At 38.2% G+C, this 21,074-nt stretch overlaps 1 protein-coding gene across 2 annotated transcripts in view; it reads left to right on the top strand.

The window, feature by feature from the left end:
• The first annotated feature begins 736 nt into the window (after nt 1-736).
• The window catches only part of BNC2 (basonuclin 2), a 434,084-nt gene continuing 413,746 nt past the window's right edge, over nt 737-21,074 (top strand). For both annotated transcript variants that reach the window (XM_032308900.1, XM_032308907.1), the window contains exon 1: nt 737-896. In XM_032308900.1, coding sequence (XP_032164791.1) covers nt 894-896 — 3 coding nt within the window. In that variant the 5' untranslated portion in view covers nt 737-893. The remainder of the gene's footprint in view (nt 897-21,074) is intronic.

Genomic DNA, 21,074 nt, shown 5'->3' on the forward strand with positions numbered 1-21,074 from the left:
CTTCCCTCACCTTCGGTCCAGCGGCGCGGAGGACCCGGGCTGACCGGGGCGAGGGGCGCCGGGGCAGCCGCGGCGGAAAGAGAAAAAGGGGAAGGGGAAAGGAGGAGGGGGCGGCGGTGGCGGTGCGGGAGGAGGAACTGGTCAAAGGGGACAGAGACCGGCGAGTGCCCGAAAAGGAAAGCGACGCCACGGTTTGCTGCAGTCGGAATAAAGTTCGCGCCCTTTCCTCGGCGAGTCTCTCTTTGACAGCTGGGCGCTGGCGGCCACCTCCACCTCCACGCCCGCACCCCCCGGGGGGCGCCAAAGTTGTTTTTCCATCCCCACCACGAGCAGGGGGAACAGTAACGGGGGGTGGGGGATATACATCCATCCTCCCTCACGAAACCCCTAGAAATCTGAGGACAAACAACCACAAAACTAACCCACTTCTATTTTGCAAAAGGGTAGCAACATTGTAGTGACGACGATTTTGCAGCGAGGAGAAACTTGCGGGGCTTGCAAATCTCCAGGTCACCTCGGCTGCGGGTCTCTCCCCCGCCCCCCGCAGCAGCCCCCACCGGGACAGTCCGTTCCTTTTTCTTTTCTTTTTTGTCCCGAGGAGCCGGGGGGGGGGGGGGGGACTCTGCAGGCTCCGACTTGGAGAGCGAGGGCGACCCTGGGCGCGTGTGTAAATCAGTCACCTGAGCGCAGAGGGGCCGCGGCGAGGGCGCGCGCGGGCGGGCGGGCGGGGAGAGGCGGAGGCGGCGAGAGCGGCGGCCCGGAGGAAATCGGGAGGGGGAGGGAAAGAAAGGCCGAGACAGAAGGAGCGAGAGGCGGCCGAGGGGCTGGTCCAGGCGCGGCCGCTAAGAGGAGACCAAGAGGCGGGGGCTGCACTTGACAACCAGCATGCCGAGATGGTAAGAAGTTTCCACCCTCCTTTCCTTTTTATTCTAGACTTCGTCAGACGTGAGCCCCGTCCCCGCGCGCCCCCGGGGCCGCCCGGGGGCCGCGTTCTCCTCAAGTCCGGCGGCGTGAGGTGGAGGGGGGCGCTGAGGAGGGCGGGCGGGAGAGGAGAACCCCAGCCCACTCTGGCCCCTGCCGTGCTCCCGAAATTTCCCCTCAACTTGGCCCAAGTTTGCGAGGAGAGCTCGGGGTGGGAGGGGTGTGTGCGTGCGTGTGTGAGTGTGTGTGTCTGTGTGAGGGGCTCGGGAAGTTCGCCCCCTCTCGCGGCGGGCGAGGAAAGGTGAGCGGCCGGCTAGCGGGAGGCTCCAGGGAGTTGGGACGGGCTGGGGCGGACGGGGTGGAGGGGAGGCGGGGGATGAATGGAGCGCTGGAGGGAGCTTGGGGCGGAGAGGAAAGCGTTTTGGACAACGGTAACTTTCAAAACTTGCCCGCGAGTGAGGGCCGGGCGGCTGGGCGTGGGCGCCTGGGCGCGCTGGTGCGCCGCGCGGCGAGGACCCAGCCGCCGGGTCCCGGCACCTTGGCGTTTCCCCACCCCTCTCCCTCGCGTTCGGGGAGCCCTCCCTTTGTAGATGAGGAACACGTAGGAAGTGCTCCTGGAGGCTTTCTGAAGAATGTGCACGACGTAGGGCAGGAAGAGAAACCCGAGAGAGACGGAGGTTTTTGAGGCGCAGTTTTAAAGGAGCCCGTTTGTTAATACTTACACAGTGACTGCAGGGTGGCATTTGGGGCCCGGGGAGGGGGACAGGATTAATAAAAAAAAAAAGTGGATGGAATCCCCCGTGTAGTGAGGCTAAGAAAAGTTCCAAGTGCATGTGGTGGAGGAGATGGGAAGGCGAGATTCGAGCCCAGCTCCTCTCCTCGGAGCGGCTTCTCTGCAGCGAGGCAGCGTGCCGGGAGTTCGCCGGGTGATGAGCGCTCTGTCCGCTTTCGGGGAAGTGATTTGTTAGAAATGGGGGTTGGACCACTCCCTTCCCTTTAGTTTGCTTCCACCCAGAGCTGCTATTGTTACCCCCACTTGGGGATCTGACCTCCCGTTCTGCATGTAGATGGAATATGTAGGAAAAAGGGAGAGAGCGAGCGGTTGGCGGTTCCCCCCCTCCCTCTTCACTTCCCCCTAATGTGACATTTCTTGTTTCAGTGATCAAAGTCACAACTGGAGTGTAGGAGATGCGACTGTCAGATGCAGGCACACGCACACACACACACACACACACACACACACAAGTAGCATGCGCCCAAGACTGTGGTTACAGTAACGCTGACAGAAATTAAAGTGGTTTTGAAAGCAGCGTGCGATTTATAGTGGTTCCCATTTACCCTAGAGTCAAGCTGTTGTAAAGCTGATGTACGAAAGATATCATAAAATAATCCTGTGTACCCAGGATTAAAGTGGCAGAAAGTGGCCTGCCTTATTATTTTTTATGTACTTCGCGGACAGTTGCAGTGGTTGGAACCTGTGTTTTAAGTGGAGGCGTCAAAACAAAGTATTAAATATTATCTGTTTAGTGCTTGAGTTTTTTTTTTTCTTCTAGCGGTATCTTACTCAAGAACACTGTAAAAAGCCCGTTGTAGGTATTATTTTTCTTCCATTTCCCCCAGCCTGCATTCTGTGTGTCTGCACATCTATTCCCAAATACTAATCATTTTGAAAAGTGCCTGAACCCATTTGTTACCCACTGCTTTGTATTCTGCAGTTTCAGATGTTAACTGTGCACACACGTACATGTTTTAAGTGGAGGAATTTATTTCTGCACTATTATTGAGTGTGTCTGATTTAGAGACGTAGTCAGGAGTAGTGAGACCTCATACAAGTTAATAGAACTTCCTTTTTACCCTTCGGACTCACACACCACACACAAAATCCCTTGGGAACCTTTATAGGGTATCTGTGTTTTATGTTATATTTGTAGCTGTTTCATTTAAACTGTTCAGCCTTAATGAAGTTCTTAGTTGTAGCTACTCTTTCTGTTCCGGGAGAGCAGAGTATTTAAAATCCAGATTGCTAATCACTCTACCAAAGTACAAGAGTATCTTCACCTGAGGGAAATAATACTGAACCTGAATGTGAACTCTGTTTGAGTATCTTGTGAGAAATGTCTGAAACTATCTTTTCTTCCCTCTTGAGAATAATAAGTTCGGTGGTGTTTGCATGTAAAACTTTGAACAAGAACAAACCTGTGATTTTTAAAAATAAATATTAAGAAAATATTAATAGCAGTTACACATTTCCCAGTACCTAATTTTTTTTTTTTCTTCACCTGAAATGTAAGAGATCTGTCAGGCAGGAATATGTGATTACAAAAAGAAGCAGACAAAGGCAGAGCTGACTCTTGCTATATTAAAATGTAAGTGTTACAGTTTGAATTTTCAAGTGAGAGTTTTTGAGTTCAGTGCTTTACATAACATTTTGTCCTAATCTTGCTTGCTGTCAGGGATGTTTCATGGTTGTGCAATTGCTGCAGTCAAGAATGCCAATTTGCATTCCAGGAGTGTCATTTGATTACTTTTATCTGCACAGCTCCAAGACCGGCCCAGACCTCTCGTTTCATCTTGCCATGTCACGAGTCAATGCTGTGTCGTCTTTTCAAAAATCTGCCTGATTTAGACAAGAAAGAAAAGTACTTTCATGTTACAGCCGCAGTCCCCTGCTAACTTGTCAGCAGCAGGATATGATTCACTTGGGCCCAGAAGAATGGAACAGAGAGGCGGGTTAGGCGGTTCAATAAAGCCCACGGACAGGTAGTGTGTGACATCCCCAGAGAGCCACAGTTAATGAAGAACAGGTCTGCTTAGTTCTCCACACGCTGACCTGGTGCTGTCCCCACAGTTTTCTCATTTGATCTTTCCCAGCAAATTGATCTTTTCTTGTATTTTTTTTGCCTTCCAAGTTAGTCCTTGTGGGACTGAAATTAGCAGAGCAACTTAAGTTGGATAATACAGCTGTTCAGAAAAGAAGAAATTGGACACTGGCTCAAAAAGGGGCGGGGGTTGGGGGTGGAGGGAGCTATTCTTTTTGTTGTTCCTGGGAATATTTCTTATATTAAGGGAGACCAGAATAGGTGATGACTTGAAGTTAGTCGTTCCCTTTATTTTTCATTTAATAGGTAAGGTTCAGCACCATTGTAAATATTCCTTAAGTATGTAAAAGATGGCCCTCATATGAGTGAGGAATTTAATTTAGTATTTTTTTTTTTTCAGTGTAGCATTTTTTGTATTCACTTGTTTGAAATCATTTGCCAGTCGACTTATGGGGCTTTTTATGGCTATTGTAAGATAGATTAAATATCAGTGGTATACTTCAACTATATTATTTATAGTCTTCTAAATAACTGCAATGCTAAAATATCCAATACTGAAACGCAGAAAAGATTAAACAATTAAGAAATTCATTACCAGTGTTGTGTGTAAATACTTGGTATGTGGAAATATTTTCTACAGTTACCATCAGCATCTTTTGTTTTAGGGAAACTCCACAGATACACTGTTAGTAATTTAAAAAAAAAATTCAAGATTCTCCATTTAAATTTAGCTTTTTAGAACTGAGATTGAATCACACATTTGAATTTCTGGAGATATTCAATTTATGTTGTTACTTGTTTTTTGAGATGAAAATTAATTTTAACTAGCTTGGTAAATCTAAGTTGGGGATGTATGTATAGTTTAAACAGGTTAAAGTTTAACTCTAGAATTTTCTATATAAAGCTTAGGTTGGAAGCAATTAATAGATTAAGTCAGTGTGTATATAAGGAGCAGTGCTTTCTGAATTCCTGTGCAGATGGTCTCATTTACCATCTACATCCTTGCAAGAAACAGTTGAGAACATTTCTTCTGGAAGGGGAGGCAGCCTCCTCAAATCTTTTCTGTTGGATAGAAATTACATAGGATCATTGGTTAGTAAACTCCTCTCTGAAGAGCTAGAGGGAGCCTTATGATTTTATTAGATATACTTAAGGTTAAAAAAAAACAAAACACTGGCAATCAGAATGTTGTAGGAAAGGAGTAGATAATGAATACTGCCTTAATGTTTAGGCTTGGAGGTGCTATTAGATTTGTTTGTGTCTTTTTTTTTTTTTAAAGCTGTGACAAAAGCAGTTGAACTTTCTGCAAGAAGAGTTAAGGAGTCAGCTAAGATTCTAGGGTACTACCTTTTATGTGATTTGAAGATCAAGCAAAATGCAACCAAATATACTTTAAATCTGATTTGGTTTGCTAAATACTGTTTGTTGTTTTGCCAACTGAAGGAGTTCTGTTAGGAGGCTGCTCTTCAAAGTTCTATTAAAAGTAACTTCCTACCAAATCACTAAGGAGGGGAATACCTTCTTTCAGTTCACTAAGGACAACCTCCTTTCTGTAAATAATGGTTTTGAAGTGGTTCTCCATACAACTGTGTGCCATACTGTAGAGAGGAAACTCCTTTAGAGTAAATGCTTCGTTTGTAAGCGTAAAATAGTAAACCATTTATAAAGCAGATATATTATGAATCAATAAGTAAGTTAAATTTAAAGAAATAGAACTTAAGTGGTATTAAATTCAATATTTGTTGTTTAATTTCACAGTTTATCAGTCTTTCCACTAAAATTTGCAATATGTTTACATTAAAGAGTCATTGATCATAATTGCTCTTTAATATTTATACACTAGTTTTTAGTGGCGTTACTTTGGACAAACTTATTTACCATTTAAGTAAATAATATAATCCAGTGAGATAAACTACCCAGATTTGTCTTTTTTTCATCTTTCACACAGTAACTCTCATTATGTTGCTAGCCAATAAAAGTCTTTATTTGTTGCTTATTAGAACCCTCAGTACACTCAAGTGTTCAGCTATAATTTAATTTGGCTGTTCAAAGAGGCTCCCTTGTTTTAAAACATGTTCTCACTATGCTTTTACCATTTATTATGAACATATATTCTAACTCATGCACATGTATAGGATGATTTTACAGATAACCATTTTTTAAAGTTATGCCATAGCATAGTTGTAACTTCTTTCTTTAAAAAAAAATCGGGAACTAACAGTGTCTTTTTTTTTTTTTTTTTTCTGTATTTTTCCTTGACATTCCAGAACTTTTTTTTCCCTTGGTGATTTAAATAGTTTTGCTATTATAATTTTAAAGTCAGTTCCCCAAATTATACAACCTTCCCTGAAGAGGTAGTGAGAAAGACACTAACCTAAAAAAATGAATTAAACAATTCAATAATTAAGGATGTTAGTTGAGGACATTTCACTCTTACAGTCACTTGAAATTATAAAAAGTTTCCCTTGTACTTCACACATGCTAGCATGATAAATTCAGCTTCTTTAGAGTAAGCTACTGGGAAGTTTTGCAATGAATGGAAGATGGCTGGAAAGTTCTGGTGATATTTGTAACAAATCATGTTCACTGAAAACTAGGACTTTAAAACTCTAAGATGAGTATCAGGAATTCTTCCACAAGGAAGGCCGAATGTGGAACTACTAAATGAGTCATTGCATGTATATCTTACCAGTGGGAATCACATCAAACCGGCTCTCTAGATACAGTATTTAATAGTTGTCAAAATGTACAGTATTGTCTTGGAACTTGTGGTTCATGAGTTCATAGTTCCAGCTTTTTTGTGTTTAGTACAAAGATGTAACAACCCACACAAAACATTTTTCTCTTATTATGACCTTACATTTGCCAAAATGCCCCATGCTGAAATTCCTTTTTAGTATCCTTTTTTTTTTTTCAGTCCAAAGCCAGACATGTACCCAGACACAAAAGCCTCTGTGTATAGCAAGCTGTTTTAAATATTGTGACTCGACGATGTGCTGTCCTTTCTCCGCTTGAGCCAAGGATCTCTGCTCAGTGTCTGTGGATTACCAAGCTCCTTCTTTATTGTACCTCTTGTCAACTATTCCTATTCATTTAACCTTTCATTAGTGTCTGTGCAGCTTCACTGTCTAGAAATGCAAGGAAAACCCGAAAGGCCCCACTGTCACAGTTATTAGATTTCTCGGTTACATCCCAGCAACCATAAAGAAGTAAGAGTCGACACTATTGTCGTGCGTGCTGCTGTCCTGGGGTGCAGCTCTTCTGTGCATGTCAAGGACATGTGCCACATGTTGATATGCATCCCAGGGATAAATGCGCAACATGGGGGATAGGCTGATGCTGGAAGTAATGAGCTTTGTAGGAGTTACTGCAAAGACCAACAGTTTGTGAAGGAATTTTGCTTAACAGGCCAAGGAGATAGACACAGTTGAGGGCTGCCAAGATTTGCCTGTGCTGGAGCTTGTCAGTCACATTGTTTTCATCTAAACTTCATTTGAGAGGAAAATTGAATATGTTTGACAGCAATGAAAAGTCTTATTTTCATTTTTTAATCTTTCAGAGGACAAAAGTGGTATTTCTGGTGACTAGTATATTAGGACTAAGTATTTTTTATACTGACTGAATTGTGTGTGCGAATGGATCTATTAGTTTATCTTCTTACATACCTAGAAGAAACATATTTCATAGATGTGTATGTTTTAAAATTTGAATAAAAATAATATAGCCTATTACCTTTCCTATGCTACTATTTTCCCCCTTTGATTTCCCTCTAGCATAGCCTGGTATTAGCGCTAGATTCTTTAAAAGTGCATTTGCTTTGTTGCCTTAATGTAAAGGAAAAACAGGATGAATATCAGGCCATTTTCAAGTCATAATAAAGATAAATAATTGCAGATTTTGCATTGGAAAATATTACATTGACATCTTAGAAGATTCATAGAATTACTTTTTAAGAATTTTCAAAACATTTAAGTAGAAAATAGTAAATTATAATACCTCCTCTCTCTTTACCAATTGTACACTTTTTTTAAAGTAAAGAAAATCTGTTACCAAAGCTGAATAAAACAATTCTGTCTTTCTCATTTAAATAATTTTTGTCACTTTACCAAATTCTTTAGGACTCTCCAGTAGCTTTGCAAATACATGATTACCAAATCCCTGTAAAGTTATTTATTTTTTCACTTGACCCAACCTTTTTTGCCAAGGCTGACTTTTTAATAGCTGTACTTAAAGCTTTCTCTTTTCATGATGTCTTGTGAATGTATTAATTGGCTTAGTTATCCTTGTTTCAGAGAAGAGAGATGAGCTATCCTTCCTTCAGATGGGATGCTTTCTTCCAGGGAAATATGTATTCAATAATTGACAGCTAAGTGCCCAGCCAGGGCATGTTCCAGTTTCTTGCTCATTGGGTGGATATTCCACATATGTTAAATTTAGATGAATGTGTCTTGATCATCTGAGGTGACCTGGCAGCCTTCTCACAGACAAGGCAAGAGTGTATTAACTTTCCCTAACGGTCCTGTTTCTATTCATTATGGTTTGTGTTGGGTGAAGTAGAAGAGGAAAGAGGAACTTCTAAGGCTATAATGTTAGCCGTACCTCCCTGCCTCCAAAAACACACCCTTGGAAATAGGACAGGGCTATATGGTAGTTAAAGAGAAGAATACATGGCAGTAACTACTTTCTGTAGGAACACTATGCCTGGTCTTCATCCAGACAGTATCTCAGGATGGGGAGGTAGTTCGTCATTATCCACTCCAGAGTGAGAATAGCCCTGGGCCTGGGTTTCAAGGCAGGCCCTATTCTCTTCCACTCAGGTTTGAAAGCCTCCACTTTGTCATTTGAAAATCAAGTGAGTTTGGTAGTTTCTAAGGTGTTTTTGAATTGGAATATTTTATATTTTATGTGCTAGGACTGTATAATCATAGCAGATTACTATTTTTAATAGCTGTATTGAGATGTAGTATACTAAATTCACCTGTTAAAAGTGTCCAATTAATATTTTGTGGATATAGCACCTTTTATTTATCCATTCATCCAGGGATACACCTTTTGGTTCTTATTATGAATAACGCAGCTGCGAACATTTGTGTACAAGTATTTTGTTTTCATTTTGTCAAATGTATATCTAGGAGTGGAATTGCTAGGTCATATGGCAACTGTCTTTAACTTTTGAGGAACTGCCCTATCATTTTCACAAAGCAGCTGTTTGCTTTTCCATTTCTACCAACTGAATGTGTGAGTTTTCTAATCTCATCATATTCTCCCAAATTTGTTACTGTTTTTTAATTTTAACCATCCTGGGGGGTGTGAAGTGGTTTTGAGTTGCATTTCCCTGATGGTTTACGATGTTAAGCATCTTTTCATGTGCTTATTGGCCATTTGTAGATCTCTGTATAACAGAGAAATGTCTCTTAGATCCTTTACCCATTTTTCACTAGGGTTATTTGTCTTTTCATTGTTAAGTTATAAAAGCTTTTTATATATTTATATATTCTGGAATTTATATATTCTGGACAGAAGTTCTTTATTAGATACATAATTTACAGATATTTTTCTCTGGGTTGTCTTTTTTATTTTTTTGATGGAGTCCTTTGAAGCCCCGACACTTTAAATTTTGATGAAGTCCAAAGTCCAGCTTATTTTTTCTTTGGTCATTTGTGTTTTTGGTGTGCCAAGGAACACTATCTAACCTAAGGTCATAAATATTCACCGTTGTTTTCTTCTAAAAATATAATAGTTTGAACTTATACGTTTAGGTCTTTATTTGGGTTAACTTTTTTGTGTGTAATATGGAGTAGGGATCAGCTTCTTTCTTTTGAATGTGGATATCCAGTCATTCCCAGGACCATTTGTTGAAAAGAGAATTCTTAACCCCATTGAATTATTATGGGACATTTGTGGAAAATTACTTGACTGTAGATGTAAGGGCTTATTTCTAGACTCTCCATTTTATTCCATCAATTAATGTGTCTATCCTTTGCAATAACACACTGTCAAGATTACTGTAGCTTTACATTAAGTGTGTAACTGACAAATGTAAGTCTTCTAACTTTGTCCTTTATCAAATTATTTCAGTATTCTTGGTTCCTTAGTTTATTAAAAATTTGTGTGGTTAAAAGCACATAACATAAAATTGAACAACTTCAACATTGTTAAATGTATGGTATAGACAGTATTGTTAACTGCATCTTCTTGTGCAATGCATTTTTGGAACTTTGTCATTTTGCAGAACTGACACTCTATCACTTGATGATCAACTCCCATTTTCCCACTCTTCACAGCTCCTGGCAACTGCCATTTCATTCTTAGAGTTTCACTACTTTAAGGACTTCATATGAAAAATAAATAAATAAGTAAATACATAAATAAATTCTTAATATGAGTAGAATCATACAGTACATGTTTTTCTGTAATGGTATTTTTTTTTTAAGATTTTATTTATTTGTCAGAAAGAGACACAGTGAGAGAAGGAGCACAAGCAGGGGAGCAGCAGAGAGAGAGGGAGAAGCAGGCCTCCCACCCAGCAGGGAGCCTGATGTGGGGCTCGATCCCAACACTCTGGGATCATGACGTGAGCTGAAGACAGATACTTAATGACTGAGCCACCCAGGCACCCCTGTAATGGTCTTATTTACCATAATGTCCTTGAGGTTCACCCAGTATTCTAGCACATGACAGGATTTTCTTCCTTTTTAAGACTGAATAATATTTCATGGGCACCTGGGTGGCTCAGTGGGTTAAACATCTGCCTTGGCTCAGGTCATGATCTCGGGGTCCTAGGATGGCACCCTGTGTCAGGCTCACTGCTCAGTAGGGAATCTGCTTCTCTCTCCCTCTGCCTTGCCCCCTGCCTGTGCATGCGTGTTCTCTCTCTCTCAAATAAAATCTTTTAAGAAAAAGATTGAATAATATTTCATTGTGTGTATATACCTCATTTTCTTTACCCATTCTTCTGTAGATGGACATTTAGGTTGAGGCCATCTCTTGGCTTTTGTGAACAAACACTGTAGTGAACATGGATGTGTAGTAACTCTGCAACACTGTGCTTTCGGTTCATTTGGATAGATACCCAGAAATGGGGTTGCTGGATCATATAGTAATTCTATTTTTAATTTTTTGAAGAACCTTCATACTATTTTCCATAGCTGCTGCCCTGTTTTACATTCCTACCAAGAGTGCACAGAAGTTTCAGTTTTTCCACATTTTTGCCAACACTTGTTATTTTATTTTCCTTTTTTTTTAAATAGTGGCCCTTCTAAAGGTGTGAGGTGAAACCTCTTTGTGGTTTTGATTTGTATTCCCCTGGTCATTAGTGTTGTTGAGCATCATTTCATATGCTTCTCGGCCATTTTTATATATATTTCTTAGAGAAATGTCTCTTCAAGTCCTTTGCCTATTTTTAAATCAGATTATTTTGTTGTTGTCATTGAGTTTTAGGAGCTCCTTATATATTCCACATATTAATCTCTTCTCAGAAATATGTCTTGCAAATATTTTTGCCTATTCAGTATGTTTTTTCACTCAGTTGATTACTTCCTTCACAGTACAGAAGTTTTTTAAGTTTGATGTAGTCCCATTTGTCTCTTCTTCTGTTGCCCTTAGCAGTTACCTTTAAAACTCAGGTTGATCTTATCCCCAGAAGTGTAAAGGCTACATTAAAGAGAGTGTATCTACTGTAGGGGTAAAGAACTCTTAGTTTTACTTAGGGGATAAGTAATGTGCCACTTAGCAGCTAAAAGATGATGATTCTTAGTTGTTGGTGTGACACCCTGGTTTGACTTTGATGTTTCTTAATTATCATGGAGTTTTAAAGAATTCTAGGTGTTCCCAATGATAAGGGGGACACTTCATGCCCTGTAGGGTGGCATTAAGCACCTGGAAATAATCGTTTTGGGTTTTATAAATACCTCAAAAGGAAAGGGAAAAAAATTGATAAAATTTGTCTTTCTAGACATTCTGTTGTAACTAGAAAAACAACCAGCAGTGCTTAAAACTGAAAATTATTGTATCATCTCAGACCCACACTAACTGGTCCAGTTAAGTTTTAAATAAATACCATGTTCAAATCTGGCATGACACATTTGGAAACATCAGCTTGTTTTAAAGTTTACCTGGCAAATATTGTAATTAAAATACCTCATAGTTGAATTAGAGAAAACTTGAAAACAAATGAAAGGTAAACTAATTTGGAGGCAGCTATGTTGTATCATTGTTGAATAAAAAAAAAAAAACACTATTCCCTTAAAGTTCTAATTTTCTCTTTATTCCTGCCATTAAAGACCTATATTTATTTCCATCTAAGTAATTGCTTTTCTGGTATTCTAATGGGCTGTTCTTGCTTAACCGCATTGCCTTTTTTTGGCCTTTTGCCAGTTATTTTGGATAAAGTTTCATTATTCATTCAGTATCAACTCATATGGTTAGCTGATCAAATATATATATGGAGAGTATGTATTTTTTTCCCCCTTATCACTGCTTACATATATAAATTGTAAGTAGTGGATTTAAAATTGTATTTCCTATTTTGAGGATTTACTTTCTTCCTTGTGAAAATTCTGTAGAGGATTTAAAATCATTTATAAAGATTGGCATGGTAGAAAATTTTATATTTACCAGACACTTGATTTTTGGTTATATATACATTTCATTGTATTAAATGACATACTTTTTAAATTTTGAACAAAAAGTTAATGCTACTTTTGGAATGACAAAATTGTGTTCTTGCTATCTCTTATGGTTTAGGGACGTAAGAAGGGTAATTAACTGGAACAATATAGACCTATAAAGAGAGTCACTCAGTTTTCTGTCCTGTGGTATCTAATCTCCCTATAATACCCATTTTATTCTCTAGCGGATTAGGGAAGTTTATTCTGTCAACATGTACGTATGCTAACAGGTATGCTTCTGAAAGTACAATATGATAGTTGAGATTTTCCTCTCATTCAGAGTGGTGATTGGAAGCACAACATTGTATGTGTTTGAATTGGTTTTTGATAGGTTAACATATTAATTTAGAGTGCATTAACTCTAAGTGATATTAAAAAGTAAACATTTTATGAACCTAGAAATTCTGCTAGGCTTCGATTATATTTTTCATCCTATGAGTATCCCGTATAAAAAGTATTCTCACATAAAGGACTTCTGTCTGTCCATTGGTCTTTGCAGCTTCACTATGTCCATGAACCCCAACCAGTCACTGACAAGACTTTTTGTATACAGAGGACAGTGACTGTTAGATCTAATGGAGTGTGTGTGTGTGAGAGAGTGATCCATGAGAAACCGACAGTTTGCACTTTCCTTGTTGGGGAGGGAGAATACAGAATAGTATGGTTTATTGAAATTTGGGGGTGACAGTAGATATTGGTTTACTGTTATATTTTCATAATATAGTAATACCTGGTATGTTGTTTTTTTGTAGTTTCGAGTATATATCTGGATGGCATAGATGAATATTAAGTGTATTGCTGAATGTTTCACTAATGTCAAATTGTATTTCTGAAATCCACATATACCAGAGAAACAAATTGTTAACAGCCAACAAGTAAATGTTTGCTTGCTATATGTAAAATAACTGGTTTAGATGTGCAGGAATTGATAAACATTAAAAAGAAATCTTTAAAAAAATTTCAGGTTTTTATATTCAAGTTGGCATAGGCATGGGAGTTCTACTTGTCTTTGTTTTCCAAGGTTGATACAACTTTTAATTACTTTCAAATCTAACACCTTAACAGGCAGTTGCGTTTCTGTGATCTGCATGACACTGGAGTAGGTGCTGTAGGTATTACAGATGAAGGAGAAGCTGTAACCCTGACATGAAGGAGCACAAAGTTCACATGCAAGAGGATGTTCATTATCTTAGCATGACTGTAGTGCAGGGTCTGCCTCTGGTCTTTGTACGCTTAGAAATCTAATTTTATCTCTATGCCTTTGCAAGAGATCCGTCCTTCATGGGCTCATTCAGGATGTTCACTGACGGAGGGATGGAGAATAGATACACATATGCATGCAGGCACACACGCTGTGCGAACATGTGTGTATCTGCATACCTAATTAGTTGAAATACTCATATACTCATATTGGAGTGCTTAGCACATTCTTTCCTTCACAGACAAATTTAAGTAGGGAGTGAAATTATAATCCAAACATTGCTCATTGTTACTTTATGAGTTTGGGATTTAAGCAGAGAATATTAGGGAGGCAGGTGGAGGTTGTGAGGGCCTCTTCTCGCTTCAGGGAAAGCCTTCCCAGTGGCCTGTATTGATACAATGCACATTTTGAACTCTTGTCTCCTGGACTGTGTTTGGAACAGCATTGACAAAATTTACTCCTCTTACTTTTTTTCTTCTTCCTATTCCCCTTCTAATTGACAAATTCTTTTTTCTCTAAATATGTTAATATTCTCAAGCAGATATTAGTCAACTGTCTTGGGAGCTACTTGTTAAGGTGACTTTGCCTCTGCTTGGTTTTTATGGATCTAATGCAGATGGCAATGTCATTTCATTCATTTTAAATTTCTTGGGAGATACCTTACATGTAATGTGTTTTGTATATGAGAATGAAGGGAGGCAGTAGGATAAGACAGCAGTTTTCTGGGAGAAAAGAGATATATGTTGTTTTTAAAAAATAGTAAAAAAAAAAGCTTTGAAACTAGTTATATATGTGGCAGAGAAAGTTTTTGTTAACTACCTTGTGGAGAGATATTTAGGTATGAGATTGGCCTTCTATGGATACGTGGAATAAATGGAAGTAGAGATGTGTACAGAGATTTAATCTCTGCATCTATTTTCTATGTGATAGAAAAATTTTCAGTTACTTTGGGCTTCTCTTGTACATCATGCAGTTAGGGTCAAGATTAGATTTTAAAGATTCTTAATGTGTCATACTATATGATGCTCAACATTTTTTTTTTTTATATTATGGATGCCAAAAGAACCCAAAAGTTAATACTATACCTTTAATTTTGTATTAGGCGATTCCAGCAGCTTCCCAGTTTGTTCCCCACCCCTTTTGTTTTTTACTTTGGACTTTTGTTCCGTTTAAAATGCTTCCATATAAATTAGATTCCAGCTAAAGAGAAAAATCTGTTAAGGGAAGAGAAGGTAGAAGGCGAGGCACTGAACATCTCCCGGATGCCGGAATGATAGATTTTGGTGGACCAAGGAGTTTCTTTAGATCTAGTCTGACTTTTATCCTTAAATCCTTATTTTCAGTCTGCAGTCGGTAAGTTTCATAGTAGTCCTGGTATAGTTGTGTAATGTGGGAATGTTCTTATTTAAAACCACAGGATTTCATACATTTCAAATTTTAAATTTGAAAAGGTGTCAGAAGTAAAAATGAAGTGGGGGTGATGATGGAGAGAATAGAAGAATTACACAGGAAATATTGGACTCAGATAAAGGTAGAAAAATACATAAAAAAACAAAGGGCCTGTTAAGATGAGTGGCATGAGACTTGTTTTCATGTGCTTCTCCAATGTCTGTGTTCACCATATTTTTTTTAAAGATTTATTCATTTTAGAGAGAGAAAGAATGTAAACGGGGAGGGGCAGATGGAGAGGGAGAGATCAGACTCCTCACCTGAGCAGGGAGCCTGACTGAGGGCTCATCCTACAAACCTGAGATCGTGACATCAGCCAAAATGTGAGAGTCAGACGCTTAACCCACTGAGCCACCTAGGTGTTCCCACCATTCCCCCCCACCCCGTATGTTAGGGTTTCTGCCTCTTGTGTACCTCATCTGCTGGGTGAGGCCTGTTGGAACTGTCTCCCAGTTGCCACCTATTTACTACTTTTGTTGCCATTACCCAGGTCCACAGTGCCATCATCTTTTACCTGAATGGCTCCAGTGTCCTCTGGCTGGTCAAGTGCTTCCACTCTTGCCTCTTGCTCACTATACTCAGACTACTCTTGACAGAGAAACTGCTTCCTGTCTCAGAACCTCCCAGTGACTTCTCATCACACCTGCAGTGCAATCCAAACTCTGTTGTGACTGAACAGCGTATGTAAGATGAGAGGGAAACCTACCTGACATTCCAACACACTTTGCTATCGCTGTTCATTCTGCTCCCATCATACTGACCTAGCTTTTTACTGAACATGCCGCATTTTGTACCTATACCTCAGGCCTTTGCACATGTTTTCCTGTCAGCAGGGAATGCCCTTCTTCCACATTTTTGCATGGCTTCCTTCCTCATTTCATTTAGGTCTCTCAAATGTCACTCCTTCAATGAGAACTTTGTGACAGTTTTCTTACCCCTGCTGTGTCTCCACATTGTATGTTTCTCTGACCTTTTGCCCTGCTTTGTTTGTTGATAGCATTTATCACCATTTGAAAATATATATATTTGTGTATACATAGTTTATTATTATTTCTCCCTTCCCGCTGCGATACAAAGCTCCATAAGAACAGGGACCTTTGCTTGCCTTGTTAATTTCTGAATTTCCCCTACCTGTAGCAGTTCCTGTTGTGGGAAACATTCACCAGATATTTTTTATACATTTATTCACTCAAACACATTCTTTATCAATTTTCATCAGGTCTTAGTTATTCTCTGGAGGGTTATTTATGGCATCTGCTCTTGCAGTTTTCTGAACTGCTTATTGGAGTGGTAGTTTCTATGGTAGATGTAAACACACCCAACAGTTTTGCAAAAATTGTCTTATAAGATACAGGGAAACATATTAAAAATTTGATTTATCTCATTCTTTTTTGTGTGTGTTTTACAGTGTGCATGATGTCTTAATTTAGTAGATATGTAAGGGATATATTGTGAAATTAAAAAAAAAATACAGACTTTTACTTGAGCCTAATCTGGACAAGCACGGTTAACTTTGTTTAAAGAAAATTGTAACTCTATAGTCAGGCTATTTCATAGATTTTGTGTTTTTGAATATTAATAGGGTGGCGATACCACTGGTGAGAATGTGTAAAGTTGTTCTCATTATTCAGAAAATCACTCAGGTCTAATGTTGAGAGTGAGACATTATATATGAATTTCAACATACATGTGTGTATGAATATATATTCCCTAATATTCCAACCTCTGATGGAGTTTTTAACTCTCTTAAGTTAAAGTGTACTTGTGTTAGGGCCCTTTGTACCTATACTAACTACTATGTGGAGGTATATGAGCTGTTTTTTCCCCCTCATCTTGGGTAATTTAGGCTTTTTAATGAACCTGTACCTGGATACTTTGGTTTCCTGTGATTTCAGTTTTTTTAAACATCTTGATTGAGATACAGTTTACACACCATACAATTTACTCCTGTGACTAAGCTTTACACTTCCATTTTGTAATTATATGCAATTTTGAAGTCACTGGGAAATAAATGATACACTCAGACTTTTGAAGGAAGTCTAGTTAGGTGTTCATTTTAATACCATCTTAAATGAAGTTTTATAACATTTGAAGCACTTGCTAATAAAATATTTGAAAGGATTCATAAACTTGAGTAAAGTACTGAAGTAATTAATATACTAGTAAACTAAGGAAATGTGAAAACCATAAATAAATGGATACAAGTAAATATTATTCTTTATCAAATGGTCACCTTAGTATATCCTATTTTGATGGTGCCTTAGTTTAAATTTTTTTAGAGCTATCTATTTGACATTGGCTTTGGACAGCCTGTGTCTTAATTCTTCTAAATATCTTTAGTGCTGGCAAATTTTTTGTGAAGTAAGTTTTGATTTCCTGAATCATCCAAACAAAAGTTAAGCCGGATGAACATAGTGGGTGGATAAATCCAGGTGATTCCATTTTGGGTAAGAAAAAAAAGCACAATTGATTTTTCTTATGTAGCTTATAAATTGGCTCTGGAAGTAGTTACAAATGAAAAATTCCGGAACTGTTTTGAACAGTAGTAGTGTTATTGGAAAAGTGCAGTGTCCTGAGGTGACAATAGAAACATATTGATTTTTTTTTCCCCCTACCAGTAGTGGACCTTCTTTAAATCCATAGAAACTCATTTGGCTATAAGAATTGATGTGAGACTTTATGCATATATAGAGTAATGCATACATACATACATGCTTATAAACATCTTTCCACTGGCAAAATTTTGTTAATATTTTGTACTCTGTAAAGTAATTCTGCTTTGTATGGCAGATACCTAATAAATTCTACTTCAGAGTTAATCCTGTGGAATTTCAGTAAAATTATTTTAAGCTCTGGCCTGAGAAGACCTCCAAAAGCAAGGGATACCAAGAAAATTTTGACTAAGATATGAGACTACGTGAATGTTTCATGATATTAAACAAATTTATATAGAGTTCTTTGGCTACAAATTAGAGTGATTATCACACAGCTTGAATACTTAGTGCAGCAAATCTGTGTGTTTCAGGTATAAGTAAATGCTAGGGACATTAGAAAGCTAATGAAGTGCAGATTAGTGCACATAAACTTTTTAGGGCAGTCTTATCGATATCTCTATGACACGAGTCAAGGGGAAAGTAGCTGCTCAAGGGGAATAGGATTTTCTTTCATTTTTTCATTTTTGAAGATTTTATTTTGAATTCCTGTAAGTTGTGGTTTAAGGTGATACCAGTATCTTTCTGATGACTCCTGGTTATCAATTAAGAAAAGTATTTGTTAATGCCTTCTTGGAAATATCTGTGTTGAATTCCTTTTCAGTTCCTTTTCTACCCTCCTCATCAGAAAATGCTAATTTTGCATGGAATCTGTAGATCTCAGCAAAATCTTTTCGTTAAAAATAATACAAGCAATTTTTGGAAAATTCAGTCTATCTTGTGTAGTTGTACCCTATCTAGGAAGTTTATAGCTATTTTCCCAGGAATAATAGTTCAAGAAATAAAAAGGAATGGAATAAATTCAACTCCAAAATATTAATTCTAGATATTTTTCTTCATTCCTTCAGGGTTCTCTGAGACTATGGAACTTTCTGATTTGAAGGAAATTTAACACTGATTTTTATGTTGGAAATAAACGTTAGGGTCAACTTTTCCTGTGTTAACTGTAATCTGCTGGGTGTTTCCTTTTAAACAAATCCAAAAGTCTTGTCCATAACTAGTACGTTAGGCTTCTTACAGAGTGCTGTGAGGGTAGAGAGGTCCTGTAGGAGCCCCTGTTATATGTAGAAGGCTATGCATTCAAAGCCTAAGAGTGTCACTTACACTGTCTTTGGAGGGACCAGTGTGCTGTCTTCATGGACCATTTGGCCCATGAGATGGGATTTGTCATAATTGATTGTCATGTATTATAAACCCTGTGGGAGTATAAGGTCTAGCTGCTTTACCTTGGATGGTTTCTGAATGTTTTTATCTTGTTCCAGGGTGGATTATTACACTTGAGAATGCACTTAATTACAAGCTTTATGTTTTCCAGCACCCTAAACAGTACCTCCTCTTCACTCTACCTGACATCATTGATGGTATTTCATGTGCAGTTTGAGGACAGTGTATGACTTGGAAGATGGATGCTCTTCAACTTGAAGTCTACCTCCATTTTTCAGTTTCTTCTCTTCACCTTGATGTTTTAGACCTTTCTATTTAAAACCTGTGTTTTGTGGTTAATTTTCTCAGGAAAAGAAGTTTATACATGATAACATACTAAAGAAAAAAGGCACCACTTAACTGATATTGGGTATTTCTCAGAATACTGTAAGAAATTGAATTTTGTTGTTTTTTTACAAGTTACTGCATTATAGGTTTTATTTTTTTTAAACTATATATTTATTTATTTGAGAGAGAGAGAAAGCATGCATGCAAGCATGGGGAAGGGCAGAGGGAGAATCTCAAGCAGACTCCCCACTGAGCGCAGAGCACTTCTGAGCCAAAATCAAGAGTCAGATGCTTAATCCAGTGAGCCACCCAGGCGCCACAGGTTTTATTTTAATAAAGTCCTTAAATCCATGCCTACACTGAGATCTTTCCTTAGAAAATGATACTTTAGAATATTTCTTGTTACAGTCCTTTCTGATTAAACATGGTAGGATCTTAAGGAATTTCAATTTTTTATGTATATATATAATCTTTCCAGTTTCCTGAATTTGCCCCTCATCTGAGCTTAATCACACTTTATTGTAATTAACTGTTGATATGTCTACCACACATTTTACTCTGTAGGATATCAGGTATATTATTTTGATCTTTTCATTTTTCTGTGTTTATCAAGGAATAAATAATCCTAAGTAGATGTTGGATTTACTCAGTTGTTTCATGTTTTAGTTTTTTCCAGTGTGATTGAGGAATAATTGATATACATCACTGTGTAAGTTTAAGGTGTACAGTCTGATGGTTTGATTTACATATATTGTGGTTTGGTTACCACAGTAGGGTTAGTTAACATTCAGCATCTCATATAGATAAAATAAAAAGAAAAAAATTTCTCCTGTGATGAGAACTCCCCTGTGAGGAAAACCCTCATAACAGTGTTTTAATTTTTAAAGCTTTGTTTAGAGATTATGGTTTTGGGGTATCTTGGTGGTATATCTCAGAAAAACTTTTGATTGTCAAATTACATTGCCTTGTATATTGTTTTTAGAATTTAGTTTTATCCCTGATTGAGATACCCATGACTAGAATGATCAAATTTTTTAAATGTTTGTCAACATGCAGCCTTTTCTTTCGGAAGGTGATTCTTTTTTACCAATGAACTTTTAAAAGTCATCTTCCTTAATTTATAATGTAGGCACAATGAAAGCCTCAGGAACATTTTTTTTTTCCCCTTGAAAAATCTTTAAAGAGATGTTTAAACAAATCAAAATATGCTATAACTTAAAAGAAATAATTTGATGTGGCAAGTTTTAAATTAAAAAATAAAACCACACACACACACACACACACACACACAGCATAACCTTCCTTTGAGTCTTTGGTTTAAGTCCTCTGTCATATAATGCCAAAAACTTTGTTCTGAGCTGCGTGTGTGTTGAAACATGTATGCCTGTCCTAGTGTCATAACTAATTATATCTCTTGTATGCTTACTTCTAGTAATTGGAAAGTAGACCTACCGCAGCATACAGTTTAACATTTAGTTTTATCTTCAGGACCTGCTATAGAAATCGAGTTTTCAACCATGTAGCAGCTTGACGTTGTAAACAAATATTACCATTTAAAAATATAGCCTCCACTTTGTATTTTGCAGAAATAGTGTACCTTGGGAGGAAAGATTTCAGGAGTTCTTCAAGGCTCATATGTGCACTTGCACATTAATACTGACCGTTTTGACTGAGATACTTCATCTATGAATTGGAAATTGATGGTCTAGTGTTATGGTAGCACAATTTTATAGGATTTCTTTTACCCAAAGGTTGTAGCTTGTGCCAGAGCTTCTGGGTGCTGTGGTCATTTAATATTCATAGATTGTTTTAA

The sequence above is a fragment of the Mustela erminea genome, chromosome 12 (assembly GCF_009829155.1).
Source record: "Mustela erminea isolate mMusErm1 chromosome 12, mMusErm1.Pri, whole genome shotgun sequence".
NCBI classification, from domain to species: Eukaryota; Metazoa; Chordata; class Mammalia; order Carnivora; family Mustelidae; genus Mustela; species Mustela erminea.